General features: G+C 51.0%; 1 protein-coding gene across 5 annotated transcripts; it reads right to left on the bottom strand.

Annotated features, from left to right (window-relative positions):
- Positions 1 to 3628: 3628 nt before the first annotated feature.
- DUSP26 (dual specificity phosphatase 26) lies at positions 3629 to 13154 on the bottom strand. 5 transcript variants are annotated; one of them, XM_082444700.1, is made up of 5 exons: positions 12882 to 13154; positions 10134 to 10429; positions 8423 to 8637; positions 7361 to 7554; positions 3629 to 5790 (listed from the first exon to the last, which is right to left on the bottom strand). In XM_082444700.1, the coding sequence occupies exons 2-5, from the start codon at positions 10352 to 10354 to the stop codon at positions 5713 to 5715; spliced, it is 708 nt and encodes a 235-aa protein (XP_082300826.1). In that variant the 5' UTR covers positions 10355 to 10429; positions 12882 to 13154; the 3' UTR covers positions 3629 to 5712. The 5 variants fall into 5 exon arrangements, with proteins under 5 accessions (XP_082300826.1, XP_082300825.1, XP_082300828.1 ...); XM_082444699.1 differs by having other exon boundaries at positions 10134 to 10426; positions 12882 to 13153; XM_082444702.1 differs by lacking the exon at positions 3629 to 5790 and having other exon boundaries at positions 6708 to 7554; positions 10134 to 10426; positions 12882 to 13151.
- Between the last annotated feature and the right edge of the window lie 1226 nt (positions 13155 to 14380).

The raw sequence follows: 14380 nt of genomic DNA, 5'->3' as shown, positions 1-14380 counted from the left end.
TCATTGCAGCACTATTTACAATAGCCAGGACATGGACGCAACCTAAATGTCCATAGATGGGTGAATGGATAAAGAAGATGTGGTACATATATACCATGGAATATTACTCAGCCATAGAAAAGAATGAAGTAATGACATTTGCAGCAACATGTATTGCCTAGAGATTATCAAACTGAGTCTAGTAAGTCATACAGAAAGACAAATATATGATATCACTCATGTGGAATCTAATTTTAAAAAACAATACAAATGAACTTATTTGCAAAACAGAAAGACTTACAAATATCGAAAACAAACTTATGGTTACCAAAGGGGAAACGTGGCAGGGAGGGATAAATCAGGAGCTTGGGATGAACACACACACGCTACTACATAAGATAGATAACCAACAAGGACCTACTGTATAGCACAGGAAACTCTACTCAGTATTCTGTGACAACCTATATGAGAAAAGAATCCAAAAAAGAATGAGTATATGTATATGTATAATGGAATCACTTTGCTGTATACCTGAAACTAACACAACATTGTAAATCAACTATACTCCAATAAAATTAAAAAAAAAAATTTATCTTAAAAAAAAAAAGAAGAATGGCTTGGGGCGGGGTGGGGACTGGGAGAAGATGAGGGCCAGTGGACCATCCCAGGCTTCTTAGGCTTCTTACATTTCTGGGTAAGACATTGGGACACAGTGGTGGAAGGTAGATTTACCCCAGGTTTGGAGGCAAATGATCTTCAAGAGTGAAGCAGGTCCAGTGTGAGGAAAGAGTTATGGGCAGTGATGACTGGAGGGCAGACATGTCCTTGTCCCAGTGGGACAGCCCCTGCTCAGACTGTTGTCATGTGCAAACGTGGGCTCACTGTCACTCTCAACATTTTAAGAGGAGCTGGAAATCCGAATGTTGCGTAACACTTCCCGGTTATTGAGAGGTTGCACAGAAAACCAAACACCCTCTGCTGGTGGGTTTTGCTCTGTGATGTGGAGTCCGTGCCCAATGCACCTTCTTCCCTGTAGTGTGTGCCGCTAGTTCTCAATTTTTAAATCGAAGGTAGAGATTAGTCCTGACATTTTTTTTAAACTTTGGGTTTATTTATTTATTTATTTATTTACGGCTGTGTTGGGTCTTCGTTTCTGTGCGAGGGCTTTCTCCAGTTGCGGCAAGTGGGGGCCACTCCTCATCGCGGTGCGCGGGCCTCTCACTGTCGCGGCCTCTCTTGTTGCGGAGCACAGGCTCCAGACACGCAGGCTCAGTAGTTGTGGCTCACGGGCCTGGTTGCTCCGCGGCAGGTGGGATCTTCCCAGACCAGGGCTCGAACCTGCATTGGCAGGCAGATTCTCAACCACTGTGCCACCAGGGAAGCCCAGTCCTGACATTTTAAATGTCATGTCCCTCCCCGTTCCCTCTCCCCACTGGTAACCACTAATTTGTTCTCTATATCTGTGAGTCTGTTTCTGTTTTGTTCTATTCACTAGTTTGTTTCATTTTGTATTTATTTTATTTATTTATTTTTCATGTTTCATTTTTTAGATTCCACATATAAGTGATATGACACAGTATTTGTCTTTCTCTGTCTGACTTATTTCACTTAGCAGAATACCCTCCAAGTCCATCTATGCTGTTGCAAATGGCAAAATTTCATTCTTTTTCAATGGCTGAGTAGCATTCCATTGTATATATGTGCCAATCTTCTTTATCCATTCATCTGTGGATGGACATTTAGGTTGCTTCTATATCTTGGCTATTGTAAATAATGCTGCTATGAACACTGGGATGCAGGTGCACGTGTCTTTTTGAATTACTTTTTTCGTACTTTCGGGTAAATACCCAGGATTGGGATTGCTGGATCATGTGTAGTTCTATTTTTCATTTTTTGAGGAACCTCCATACTGTTTACCATGGTGGCGGCACCCCTTTACATTCCCACCCACAGTGCACGAGGGTTCCCTTTTCTAAGGGCTCTGTTTGGAGCGATGGCCCTTCGGTGCGTGTGGTGCCCCCTCCAGCCAGCGATATTCGTAGCTGTCTGTCTGCTTTCTGGCTCCATCTGCTACCTTGGGGCCCAGGAGCAGCAGTTTTCTCTTTGCTGTCGCTCCCTGTGGAACTTCTCAGCTGGGATTAGTTACAGGGGGAAGCACTGGACTAACATTCCTCCCTCTCCCCAGAGTCGTCAAAGGCCCTGGGGCCTGCCCGGAGGGTTTGAGTCAACATCAGGAGACCAGGGAGGGCAGGCAGGGAGGATGAAGGGACGGACTTGAGTTGCAGCTCCCCAGGAGCACGAGGCTTAGCCGGCTGGAAGCACAGGCTGCAGCTAACAAGAGAATATTTATTCTTGTTCATTTTCAAGTCCTTGGCTTGGGTCCAACTGGTCCACTGCCCAAGAACCGGATGCAGGAGGAAGGCTTTTTTTTTAAGCATCTTTTTTTTTTTTTTAATATTTATTTATTTGGTTGCACTGGGTCTTAGTTGTGGCAGGGGGCTCCTTAGTTGTGGCATGCGAACTCTTAGTTGCGGCATGCATGTAGGATCTAGTTCCCTGACCAGGGATCGAACCCGAGCCCCCTGCATTGGGAGCGTGGAGTCTTATCCACTGCGCCACCAGGGAAGTCCCAGGAGTCTGGACTTTTAATGCCGGTTTTGGAAGGTGGGAGCGAGACCCACTTGTGACAGGTGTCACCTTCATTCCCCTTGGAGGGTAGGAGGACTGATTCCATCTGTGTGATCACCAGGCTGTGCTCTTTCCTTCTCTCCCTTGACCCCCAAGACACACACACACACCCCTAAATGGTGGAGGTGGAGGGATGCACAGCAGTGTGATAACTACACACACAGATTCAGGAGCCAGAGCTCCCATGTTTGAATCTGAGCTCCTCCGCTTACTATTTGTGTGTCCCTGGGAACGTTTCTTAACCTCAGTTTCCCTGTTTCTAAGCAATGACAGTGACACCACTTCACAGGGTTTTAAATGAGGATTAAATGACTTAATATCTGAAAACACAGAAGAGTGCCTGGGCAGAGCCATAATATGGCTTTGTTAAATAATAATAATAATAAATGTATATATATATATATGAATGATCTGCTCTATGAGGATAATCTGGAAAGCTGTTCTTTGGTCAAATAGACTTTGGTAGCTATACATCTGTACTAGAAGTTAGAATTAAATTCTCAAGTTATTCAGTTTGCAAGAAGTCTGAGGGATTTAGCCGAGGCACATTCAGACTACAAAAATAGGTCTGTGGCTGTGGGTTATATTAGTAGTGATATACTTACTAGGAAAAAGGAGGTGACAGCTCTACTGTAGCCTACATTGGTCAGATCATGGCTATAGTCAGTCCTTCTAAGAGCCTGAGTTATTTCTGGGTTCTTTTTAGTTATACATAAGTTACCCATGGTTCTGACAGGAAATCAATGCAATCTAACTATCAGGTTGGCCAAAAGGTTCGTTCAGTTTTTTCCATAAGATGGCCCTAATAGCACTTAGTTGTCTTTAACTTCATTCAAAACAATTTTGTTAGATTGTATCGTGACAGCTGTCATATCAGTGTGCATTTAATAAAAGACTTATCAAAATTGGTGAATTTTTGTGTAGCCATTTTAATATTGAAGATGGAAGAAAAAAGGCAACATTTTGGGCACGTTATGCTTTATTATTTCAAGAAAGCTAAAAACGCAACCGAAATGCAAAAAAAGATTTGTGCGGTGTATGGAGAAGGTACTGTGATTGATCGAATGTATCGAAAGTGGTTTACGAAGTTTCGTGCTGGAGATTTCTCGCTGGATGATGCTCCATGGTCGGGTAGACCAGCTGAAGTTGATAGAGATCAAATCGAGACATTCATTGAGAACGATCAACGTTATACCACGCAGGAGATAGCCAACATACTCATAATATCCAAATCAAGCATTGACAATCATTTACACCAGCTTGGTTATGTGAATTGCTTTGATGTTTGGGTTCCACGTAAGTTAAGTGGGAAAAAAACCTTCTTCACCCTATTTCTGCATGCGATTCTCTACCGAAACGTAATGAAAACATTCCGTTTTTAAAACAAATTGTGACAGGCGATGAAAAGTGGATACTGTACAATAATGTGGAACGGAAGAGATCATGGGGCAAGTGAAATGAACCACCACCCACCACACCAAAGGCTGGTCTTCGTCCAAAAAAGGTGATGTGTCTATGGTGGGATTGGAAGGGAGTCCTCTATTATGAGCTCCTTCCGGAAAACGAAACGATTAATTCCAACAAGTACTGCTCCCAATTAGACCAACTGAAAGCGGCACTTGATGAAAAGCGTCCAGAACTAGTCAACAGAAAACACATAATCTTCCATCAGGATAATGCAAGACTGCGTGTTTCTTTCATGACCAGGCAAAAACTGTTACAGTTTGGCTGGGAAGTTCTGATTCATCTGCTGTACTGACCAGGCATTGCACCTTCGCATTTCCATTTATTTCGGTCTTTACAAAATTCTCTTAATGGAAAAAATTTCCATTCCCTGGAAGACTGTAAAAGGCACTTGGAACAGTTCTTTGCTCAAAAAGATAAAAAGTTTTGGGAAGATGGAAGTATGAAGTTGCCTGAAACATGGCAGAAGGTAGTGGAAATAAAGCGTGAATACGTTGCTCAATAAAGTTCTTGGTAAAAATGAAAAATGGGTCTTTTATTTTTAGTTGAAAACCGAAGGCACTTTTGGCCAGCCTAATAGAATCAACATTCATAGCGAAGCCCTCACTTTTTCCCTTAGATAAAATTGTCTCTCGATGATAATAAAAATGTGAGGCCCCAGCCAGCAGATCTTGCTGGCCTCTCATCCCACAAGTCTTGCCTGAAACATTGAGACCAGTTCTAATTTTGGTTGCCACAATTAGAAAGGGGTACCAATACTGGCAAGGCTGGGGAGGAAACTTGAAATATGACAAATTCGGACTCGTGGAGACAAGCATAGCTGTTAGGCTGAAAGTGAGGGGACACAGGAGAGTCACAAGAGCTGCCTTCAGACCATGGAAGGGCTGCCATGAGAGATGGAGCTAGATAAAGAACACATTAAATACTGAGTGTGCTCAGAGCTTTCCATCGCATATCCAATTAAATGCCCACAGCAACCCTGCGGAAGTAGACAGACTATTGCATGTAACCGGGGGCGGGGGGGGGGGGGAGAGAGGTAAAGTGACCGTCACCAGTGCCCTGATGGATATGTGCCAGGGCCAGGGATCCTAGGCTGTCAGATCTTTCAGCCTCATCTCACCACCACTGTAACGTGATCGCAGGATGCAAGTGTAATATTAGAGCTTTCTAATACTGTGTGTGGGAGTTATGCAGTGATTCCTGACCATCAAAGATGGCCAAGCAGGGACTTCCCTGGTGGTGTAGTGGTTAAGAATCCACCTGCCAATGCAGGGGACATAGGTTCGAGCCCTGGTCCGGGATGATCCCACATACTGCAGAGCAACTGAGCCCGTGCGCCACAACTACTGAAGCCCACGCACCTGGAGCCTGTGCTCCGCAACAAGAGAGGCCACCGCAATGAGAAGTCCGTTCACCACAACGAAGTGTAGCCCCCGCTCACCACAAGTAGAGAAAGCCTGCGCGCAGCAACGAAGACCCAACGCAGCCAAAAATAAATAAATAAATTTATTAAAAAAAAAAAAATGGCCAAGCAAATTAATGCTTGATAACTATCGTCAAGTGATTTATTGAAAAGGCGATTTATTTATGCCCTGTTGGAGAGTGGAAATCGTTCATCTGTGAAGGTGACTTCTGACTTTGAGATTCTGAGTTTCTGTACTTTGGGGTAGAATATACACTTTAGATATATTAAGTGATTTTTTTTCCCCCTGTATTTTTCACTTCCTCTTACATCCCATCCCGTTCTCCCACTCATGTGGATATTCTGTTCTGGGAACATACCTATTTTGTTTTATTTATTTTATTTTATTTATTTGGCTGCAACGCGCACGGCATGCAGGATCTTAGTTCCCGGGCGGGGATAGAACCTGTGCCCCCTGCAGTGGAAGTGGGGAGTCTTAAGTACTGGACCACCAGGGAAGTCCATCACACCCTTTTCAAAAAGAGGGATGTGGTGGCCGGCAGTTTGACAGTTGGGATATAAGATCATACTATTCTCTCTGGTGGTGGAGTTTATTTTTTACGAAATTTACTAAGGAGATTATGTTACACTCCTCAGAGGAAAGCTTGGAAAGATTAGAAGAGGAAGCAGTCACATCTCCTCTCCTCCCCTCCCCTCCAGTTTCCTGGCACCAGGCAAAGCCCAAACCCATGAATGTGGGATTTAGGGCTGGGATTGATTTAAGATTAATATTCTGCTCTCCTACTAGCATGGGGGACTTGATATAGAAATCAGGTTGACTCTTTGAAAATAAGTTATATTTCTTACACCCCTGAGCTTGTGAACAGAGACCTATTTTAAGCTTGGGAGATGGAGGGTGTGCTCCGAGTCCTAACGCAGTTTGCAAATCTGAATTTTTTGGTCCTCTGCTTCCCCCGTGTGGACATACATGGAAATAAGTTCAGGATACCACTTGCCCCAGGAGTGTGAAATTGGACTGGGGAGAGACCTCCCCTAGGAACTGGTGGAGGTGTGAAGGCCGGTGAGGGCTTATGACCCTAGGAGGGAGTCAGGAGCTGTTCTCAGGGGACAGGTTCCGACCTCGTACAAGCTGTCAGTGATTCAAGAGGCTTGCTTCGTATTCACCATTTTTATTTTTCCTGGAGACACTTGGATCCAGTAAGCGAGGGATTATCTGCAGGCCCCGAGTCATGCACCTCTGCAGTTCTGGGCCACGACCAGCACCCATGGGCACCGTGTCAAGCCTCCCACGCCTCTTCTTCCCGGGGTTTGGAGTAACAAGTCTGTGGGTTTCTCCCTTAGCTTTTCACACCCTCTCTTCACCGTCTGTCCCTGAGCCACCACCTCCACACGACTCGACACCATCTCGTTTGTGTTTGCCGCATCCCTGATTCCTGGCAGAGGTACAGGGCAGGGCTGGTCCTTTTGTTCTGATACGCGGGGAAGGGGAGCACTTGAGCACAAAGAGGGGCTGTGAATCGCCGGGACCACCCTGGCTGGGATCCAGGACTGTCTTCTACCTGCAGCCTACCTGCCTCCTTCCCTGGCCAGCTCCCTCCTGGGTGACTGTCACACTGCCCAACCTCACCCCATCCCCCTCGATAGATAGATAGCAGCTATGGCCTGGGGCCACCTCCCAGCCCTCTCAGGAGAGAATGGGTTCGCTGGGCCGCCTCCAACCTGCCCCCTGGGCCTCCGCTCTCCAGCTGGGATCCAGGGACCCACAGGCCTGGCCTGACCTCCCTCCCTCCCTCGGCCCCCTCACGCCTCCAGACGCTGCCGCAGCCTGCGGTCCAGGGCCAGGAGCTGCCTCAAGAAGCCCCTGTTGGGGATGATGCCTCGGTGGTCCTTGACTTTTCTGATGGCCTCCACGAGGGTGAGGCGGTGGTACAGCATGAGGTAGGCCAGCACCAGGGTGGCCGAGCGGCTCACCCCCACGGCGCAGTGCACCAGGATCCTCCCTGTGAACGCAGACACGAGACACGGCTGGGGACCCTGCGGTGGGCTGGAGGAGGCTGGGGAGAGGGCCCCACGGACAGGCGGGGAGGAAGACAGGTAAGCAGAGGTGCACGGAGGCACAGACTGGTGACGGTAAGAACCCAGATCCTGGCCCGCGGGGGAGCCTGGACGGGATGAGATGGAGAGCCTGCAGCAGCGCAGAATCCGTAAACCCAAAAGGGGCTCGAAGGGAGAGCGTCATCCCTAAGGCAAAACCGAGCTTTGCGCCGAGCAGGGCTTCCTTCTACGTGTGCTGAGTGCGTCCATGGAAAACCCTTTACGTCTAACAGGGTCCTTCCTCAATCTCCCAGTCACTTTGGGGTGGATGATTAATAATATATTTTTTTCCTATTAAAAATTAAAAAAAATTTTTTTTTTTGGCCACGCTCTTTGGCGTGTGGGATCTTAGTTCCCTGACAAGGGATCAAACCCACACCCCCTGCATTGGAAGCGTGGAGTCTTAACCACTGGACTGCCAGGGAAGTCCCATATATATATGTGTATATATATATATTTTTTCCTGATCACTAAAGCAAGACAGGTTCAAGGTAGAAGTCATTAGAAAGTATAGAAATATATAAAGAAGCCAACAATTGAAAAATATATCGCCCATAATCTTACCACCCAGGTGCAACTTTCCACTCTCTCAACATTTGGGATTATTTCCTTCTTTTTATGGACTGCCTTGAAAAGATGGTTGAGAGGATAGTTTCCTTTCCTGAGCATTTTATCACACCATTCAAGTCTCTCTCTCTCTCCACACCCAGACCCCTGGGCTGTTCTCTAACCCATTGTCTGTTGGTCCTTCCCTCCTCCTTGCTCCCCCCCTACCTCCCGGCTGGCTCAGTGCCCGGTGGATGAAATCAGCGGCCGCCTGGAAGTGGACGCTCATATCGAAGGCTGGCGAGTCGTGGGCCTCGACCCCCAGGTAGCGGATGCCCAGCCCCTCGTAGGCCTCGGGTGTCCCTCGCCACCTGCTGTGAGAGGCGTTGAGGACGTGGCTGATGCCCAGGCGACGGAGCTCCCGGTGGTTGTTGGCTATTTCCCTGCATTGAGGAGTGGAGGTTAGGGGGGCGCGGAGCCGGGCAGTGGGACCAGACATCCTTGTCGGTACCCTGACCACTGCCTGGCCAACATCGTTGGCTCCGGGCCTCCACTTCACTTCCTGAGGACCCGAGATGGGCAATGAGCTGGCGTCTTGTCCTGGAGCAAAGGTGGGGAGTCCTGGGGAGATTTTGCCTGGAGGCGAGAAGACTGAGAGTTGGGCAAACACCAGCCATGATAACATATTGAAAGAATGCTCTGAGGCGGAAGGACTTTACTTGATCCGTGAAAAGGACTGACAGGGTTTGTGCTTCATGTAAGGAAGTACCTACCAACGGGGGAATCTAGCTGGAGAAAGATTGGGGCGCCTTGGGAGAGAGGGACTTTCTTCACACCAGGGTATTCAAGTAGAGAGAGGAAGTCAATGGATAGGGTCTGGAAGCGGCAGAGGGAATCTGAACATTGGATGGGTTGTTGGACCAGCTCACATTTAACGTCCTGCTAACTTTTTTTTTTTTTTTTTTTTTAATTTTATCTTAATTTTTTGGCCACGCCGCGCTGCATATGGGATCTTAGCTCCCTCACTAGGGGTTGAACACGAGCCCCTTGCAGTGGAAGTGCGGAGTCTTAACTACTGGACCCCCAGGGAAGTCCCGGCCCCGTTACTGTGGACTCTCTCTGATGCCCAGAATCTTCTTGTGTTTTGCCAGTTACTCCACGCTCATGGTTACCCTGTGGCGGAGGTCACCTGCAGATGTTCCTGTGGCCCGTACCCCTCAGCTCAGCCAACATGATCATATCAAACGCCCTGTCCAGCGCCAACTCCTCGAGCAGAAAGAGCCCTGAACTTGAACCTCCAAGTCCTGGCTCTGCTACTTACGACCCGTGTGACCTTGGGCCAGTCCCAACTTCTCTGAGCTTCCGATGCCTCCTCTGTAACCTGGGGATAGTGGTACCTACCTCACAAGGCTGTCGTGAAGATTAAGAGAGAAAAGGCATGTGAAAAACTCCTTGTAGCCTCTAAAGCCCTTGGGAGAGACAAGTGGGGCCTCCTCTTTCTTTGACGCCCTTCTCTCCATCGACCCCACGCACCTGAGTGGGCCTCTGCACACTCTGCGGCTTGGCTTGGTCAACCTTTCGCCTCACTGACCACTGTTCCCGGCCCCAGGGATGGCCTTTTCTCAGCGTACAATAGGTGGAAGGTCAGAGAAGTCATCTAAATGTCCAGCCCTTAGCAATGGCACGCAATCATACATTTTGCTAAATGAATGATACGATTACTTGAACAGAGTCTGTCTGTCCAGAGTTGGGTCTATCAGTAATCCTGTCCAAACTCCCCCAAACCCTCCTCCACTCTGCCCATGCACCCCGTCCCCTCCATCCTCCACGTGGAAACAGCAGCACAACTCAGCGCCTCTCTGCCACTCTTCTGCTTTCTTCCTGCACATACACACACACACAGACACTCAGCTGTGGCCCCAGTCTGCTGGGTACATACTGGTCTCCGAGGTAGAGGCCTGGCCAGACCTCGTCGGCGTGGTTACAGGCCGTCTTGCCCGTGTAGAGAAGCCTTTCCAACTCAAAGACGTTGAGGAAGGGATGCTGGACAGCTGGTACCTCTTCCAGGGCCCCTCTCGTGCGAACAGGAGGCCTCGAGCCACTCCGGGAGAAGCGGGCCATAAATGTCACCGAGGCCCAGAGCCAGTTACCGGGGCACATCTCAGAGGCGGCAGGAACCGTGGCAGCCACGGGGGTGGCCGCGGCGATGAGGGGTCGGTCTCCAGGTAGCTGCTGCTGGGAGAGGAAGGGATGTGAGACACACTTGAGTGAGTCTGGAGCAGCTGCTTCCCTTCCCGCCAGCTGGGCTGGCCCCTGGGGAGAAGATTCTCCAGGGACGAAGGTGAAGTCTGGCCCTCCGGTGCGGGAAGTGCTCCGGATGCTCCTCTTCTCTGAGCTGCGGCAGCTCCTTTTCCCTGCTCTTTGGCTCTGCCGGGCAAGGAGGTGGGAGAGTCACATGTCCTTGTTTACGGGAGAGGGAGCTGCCCGGCGGCTGAATGTCTGCTCCGACACTCCAGCCCAACTCCCAGCGCAGACGTAAACACGCACGCAAACATTTGGTATTTGGGTGGCAGGGCCCGCTGCCGGAGCCCTTGCCAGCCAGAATCTGGGTCTCGTCTGTCTGAGGCTACAGGCGGAGAGGCTGCAGAGCTGGCAGGGGCGTTGGGGGTGGCTTTGGACCCATGGGGGGAATTAGCATGAAGACAGTGGCAGCAGGGGCTGTGACACAGCACGCCTGCCTCCTCAGTGCCAGAGGGATGGGCTGCTTTAACCCGTTCCTGCCCTCCCTCTGCCTCAGCGATGAGCCTGCTCTGGGAAGTCTATGGTGGGGATGGGACGAGCGGGGAGTAGTAATAAAGACGAAGTGTCGGTGTTTGAAAACTACTTGCCGAAGGCCCTTGCTGACGGAGGGAAGCGCCAACCTGTGTGCGCAACAGGAAAGCGTCCTCCTTCGATCAGCATACAGATATCATGGATTAAACCTCATCTCTCTGGGTCCAGGCAGGGCTGGAGCATTGTGTGTGTGTGTGTGTGTGTGTGTGTGTGTGTGTCTGTGTGTGTCTGTGTGTATGGGTGTATGGGTGGGTGGGGAGAGGAGGAGGGAGGAAAGGGAAGAAATGAGGGATCCTGCCAGGCCCAGGGGCTCAGAGTCTGGAATTAGCATCTGTGTTGCTGGTGGAGTTTAAGTGGCCCTACTTAGCACAAGGGGTCCTCAATGAGGGGACTTGGCGGATGCGCCTCTGACTCTCTGTGGACAGCTGGGCCTCCTGAACGTGGGACCACGCATTGAGCTGCAGAGCTGGGAAGGGCCAGCCTTTGAGACTTGCCCTGGGAACTTCAGGGCAAGAGCCACGCCCACCCCCCCCTTCCTCTTCCCCCTCCTCCTCCTCCTTCTCTTTCTCTTCCTCCTCCTCCTCTTCCACTTCCTCCTCCTCTTCCTCCTCCTCCTACCCCTCCTCCTTCTCTTCCTCCTTCTCTTCCTCCTCTTCCTACCCCTTCTCCTCCTCCTCTTCCTACCCCTCCTCCTCCTCTTCCTCTTCCTCCTCCTCTTCCTCCTCCTCCTCTTCCTCCTCCTCCCCCTCCTCCTCCTCCTCTTCCTACCCCTCCTCCTCCTCTTCCACTTCCTCCTCCTCTTCCCCCTCCTCCTCCTCTTCCTCCTCCTCCTCCTCTCTTCCTCCTCTTCCTCCTCCTCCTCTTCCTCCTCTTCCTACCCCTCCTCCTCCTCTTCCACTTCCTCCTCCTCTTCCTCCTCTTCTTACCCCTCCTCCTCCTCTTCCTCCTCTTCCTACCCCTCCTCCTCCTCTTCCTCTTCCTCTTCCTCCTCCTCCTCTTCCTCCTCCTCCTTTCCCCCCTCCCCCTTCCCCCTTCTCCTCTCACACTGTGATCCTGACCCTCTGAAAAGGTGGGCTGGTCTGAAGGATCCCCCTCCCATTCCCTGTCCTGTCTTCTGCCCCAGGGACTCAAGAGAAAGTCCACAGTGAGAGGCCATCTTTGTCCTGCCCCCAGCCTGCTTCCCCAGCCACGCTCTCAGCCAGGGCCCAGCTCTCCCCATCCCCCATCCCCCAGGGCCAGAAGAGATCTGGCGCTCACAGGGCAAAAGGAGCAAAGGTCTTAGGATCAGGACCGGAGAGGGGAGACGGGATCTTGGGGTGTTTAGGGAGAGAGGCTGTTTTCCCTGGCTGGTCAGAAGGAGCACAGAAGCAGAGCACGAGAGCCACCACCACCACAGCCATCAGCTTCAACATCATCGCCACCGTCATCTACTTTTCCTCCGCAGGCCTGAAGACCCCACCATCTGGTTCCCAAACAACCTTTCCTGGAAACAGATTCTGCCGCCTGTGTGAAGCTGAACGGTGCAAAGAGAGCGGGAAGCAGACCAGGTGTAGCAGGAGCTCCGTGTGACTCTATTTCTCCCCATTCCGTCACGGGGTGCCCCCCCGGGCACTCTCCAACCCCATCCGCAGGCTTCTGGGGGCCCTGGTCCGCCGCCCCCCTCCCTCCCTCTGCGGTCGCGGTTGTAACAGGTTCATGGCTGTCGCCCAGCCCTCGTCAGCCCAGACAGCCTGGCGCGGAGGGCGGAGGGGGGGAGCCCAGGCGGGCCCCGCAGGTTCGCTCCCAGGCCCCTTCCCGCCGCCTCGCCCCGCAGCCCCGGTCCCCGCGCCTCGCCCACCCGCCCCGGCCCCGCTACCTCGGGAGGCGGCGCGGGTCTCAGTCCCGGAGGCAGATCGCAGGCTCAGACAGCCCCACGGCCATGACTCTGCTGCCACCGCCGCCTCGGCTGCCAGCGCCAGACCGGTTGACGGATTAGCATCTATTTTTAAGCCATGACACGCACGTCGAAGCAGGGCTGATATCAGTGTGCGTGTGTGTCAGTGACACGCAGGGACACAGCCTCACACCCGCTGGCCCGAGTGGACACGCGGCGTGGGCCACGCAGCCCGCACCCCCTGCGGCCCCGCCTCACAGGCATGCTAGTGTGTATGTGTATTTTCGGAGCTGCGCCAATGACAGGCACTTTGCCTAAAGCTGACATTATGTAAGTCGTCCCAGACTGTGTCTTGAGCACACACGCTCCCCCCCAGGCAGCATTAATTAATTACACAGACACGAGGATGATTCCCACTCACTTGTACATTTCTCCTTCTCCGAGAACACCGTGGTACAGATAACTATTGTTCGTAACCCTGATCAGTATTTACTATATACCACGTGCTTCACATATCTTAGCTCATCTTATCCTCACCACAAGTCTGTGAGGGAGGTGATATTGTTATTGTACCCATTTTAGGCAGGTGGAGACGAAGAGGCACAGAGAGGCTAAGTGATCTGCCCAGGGCACGCTGGGCATCGCCAGAGCTGAACTTCACACCCTGGCTGCCTGGCTGGGAAGTTCAAGTCCTTAACGGCTTTCTGAACAAATGTCCCCCGCACAGTGGGGAAGGCACAGTGGATTTCTATCCGGAAAGCCATTTCGGGCAGCTCAGCTCCTAGTGAATTTCCCTCTCCTCCACTCCTGAAGAAATTCATGTGCTGCTTTTTGGGGATATTTAGCTTCACTTGCTTTTCTACCGTAAGCACCTTGTAGGCTCCAGTATTGTAAACACTTGCAAGGCAAGGACAGTGTTGTGGTCCCCGGTGCCCAGCTCACTGTGTGATGTGGAGGTGGGGGCAGTAATGAATGTTATCAGGTGACGCTTTGAGAACCAGGAAGACTCGGACTCCAGGAGAGCTGCCTGACAGGAGGAAGGCAAGAAGAAGATAAGGTCATGCTGGACCTGGCTTAGGATGGGTAGGCGGTATCTACTGTAGCTGAAATCAGGATGGACTACATTCCCAGAGGGATAGTAGATCAGGCTTTGAAATCTGAGTCAGAGAAAGTGACACAATCCCCAGTTCAGTTCCATCACAGGGTGTCATCGAAGAATAATTCCCCCCTCCACCCAACCTTTTCCTCTCTAGAGAAGCAAACACAATTCCTCTCTGTTTTCCTTGTGCCTTCTTGGTATGCAATTTACCTGAAGACATGAATCCTCATCATTTAAAACAAAAAAAACCCTTCAGGGCTTCCCTGGTGGCGCAGTGGCTAAGAATCTGCCTGCCAAGGCGGGGGACACGGGTTCAAGCCCTGGTCCGGGAAGATCCCACATGCCGCTGAGCAACTAAGCCTGTGCGCCACAACTACTGAGC

Source organism: Balaenoptera physalus (assembly GCF_965194825.1).
Source record: "Balaenoptera physalus genome assembly, chromosome: 21".
Taxonomy (NCBI): domain Eukaryota; kingdom Metazoa; phylum Chordata; class Mammalia; order Artiodactyla; family Balaenopteridae; genus Balaenoptera; species Balaenoptera physalus.
Note: the sequence above shows the minus strand (reverse complement) of the source record. Positions and strands in the feature narration are given on the sequence as shown.

What these genes read in the sequence shown, in the direction of transcription:
- DUSP26 (XM_082444700.1), bottom strand. Translation starts at nt 10,354, where the DNA reads ATGTGCCCCGGTAACTGGCTCTGGGCCTCGGTGACATTTATGGCCCGC. An exon ending in GGCCTCTACCTCGGAGACCA is followed by an intron (nt 8,638 to 10,133) that starts GTATGTACCCAG and finishes TCCTCAATGCAG; the next exon opens with GGAAATAGCCAACAACCACC. An exon ending in GGCACTGAGCCAGCCGGGAG is followed by an intron (nt 7,555 to 8,422) that starts GTAGGGGGGGAG and finishes CTGCGTTCACAG; the next exon opens with GGAGGATCCTGGTGCACTGC.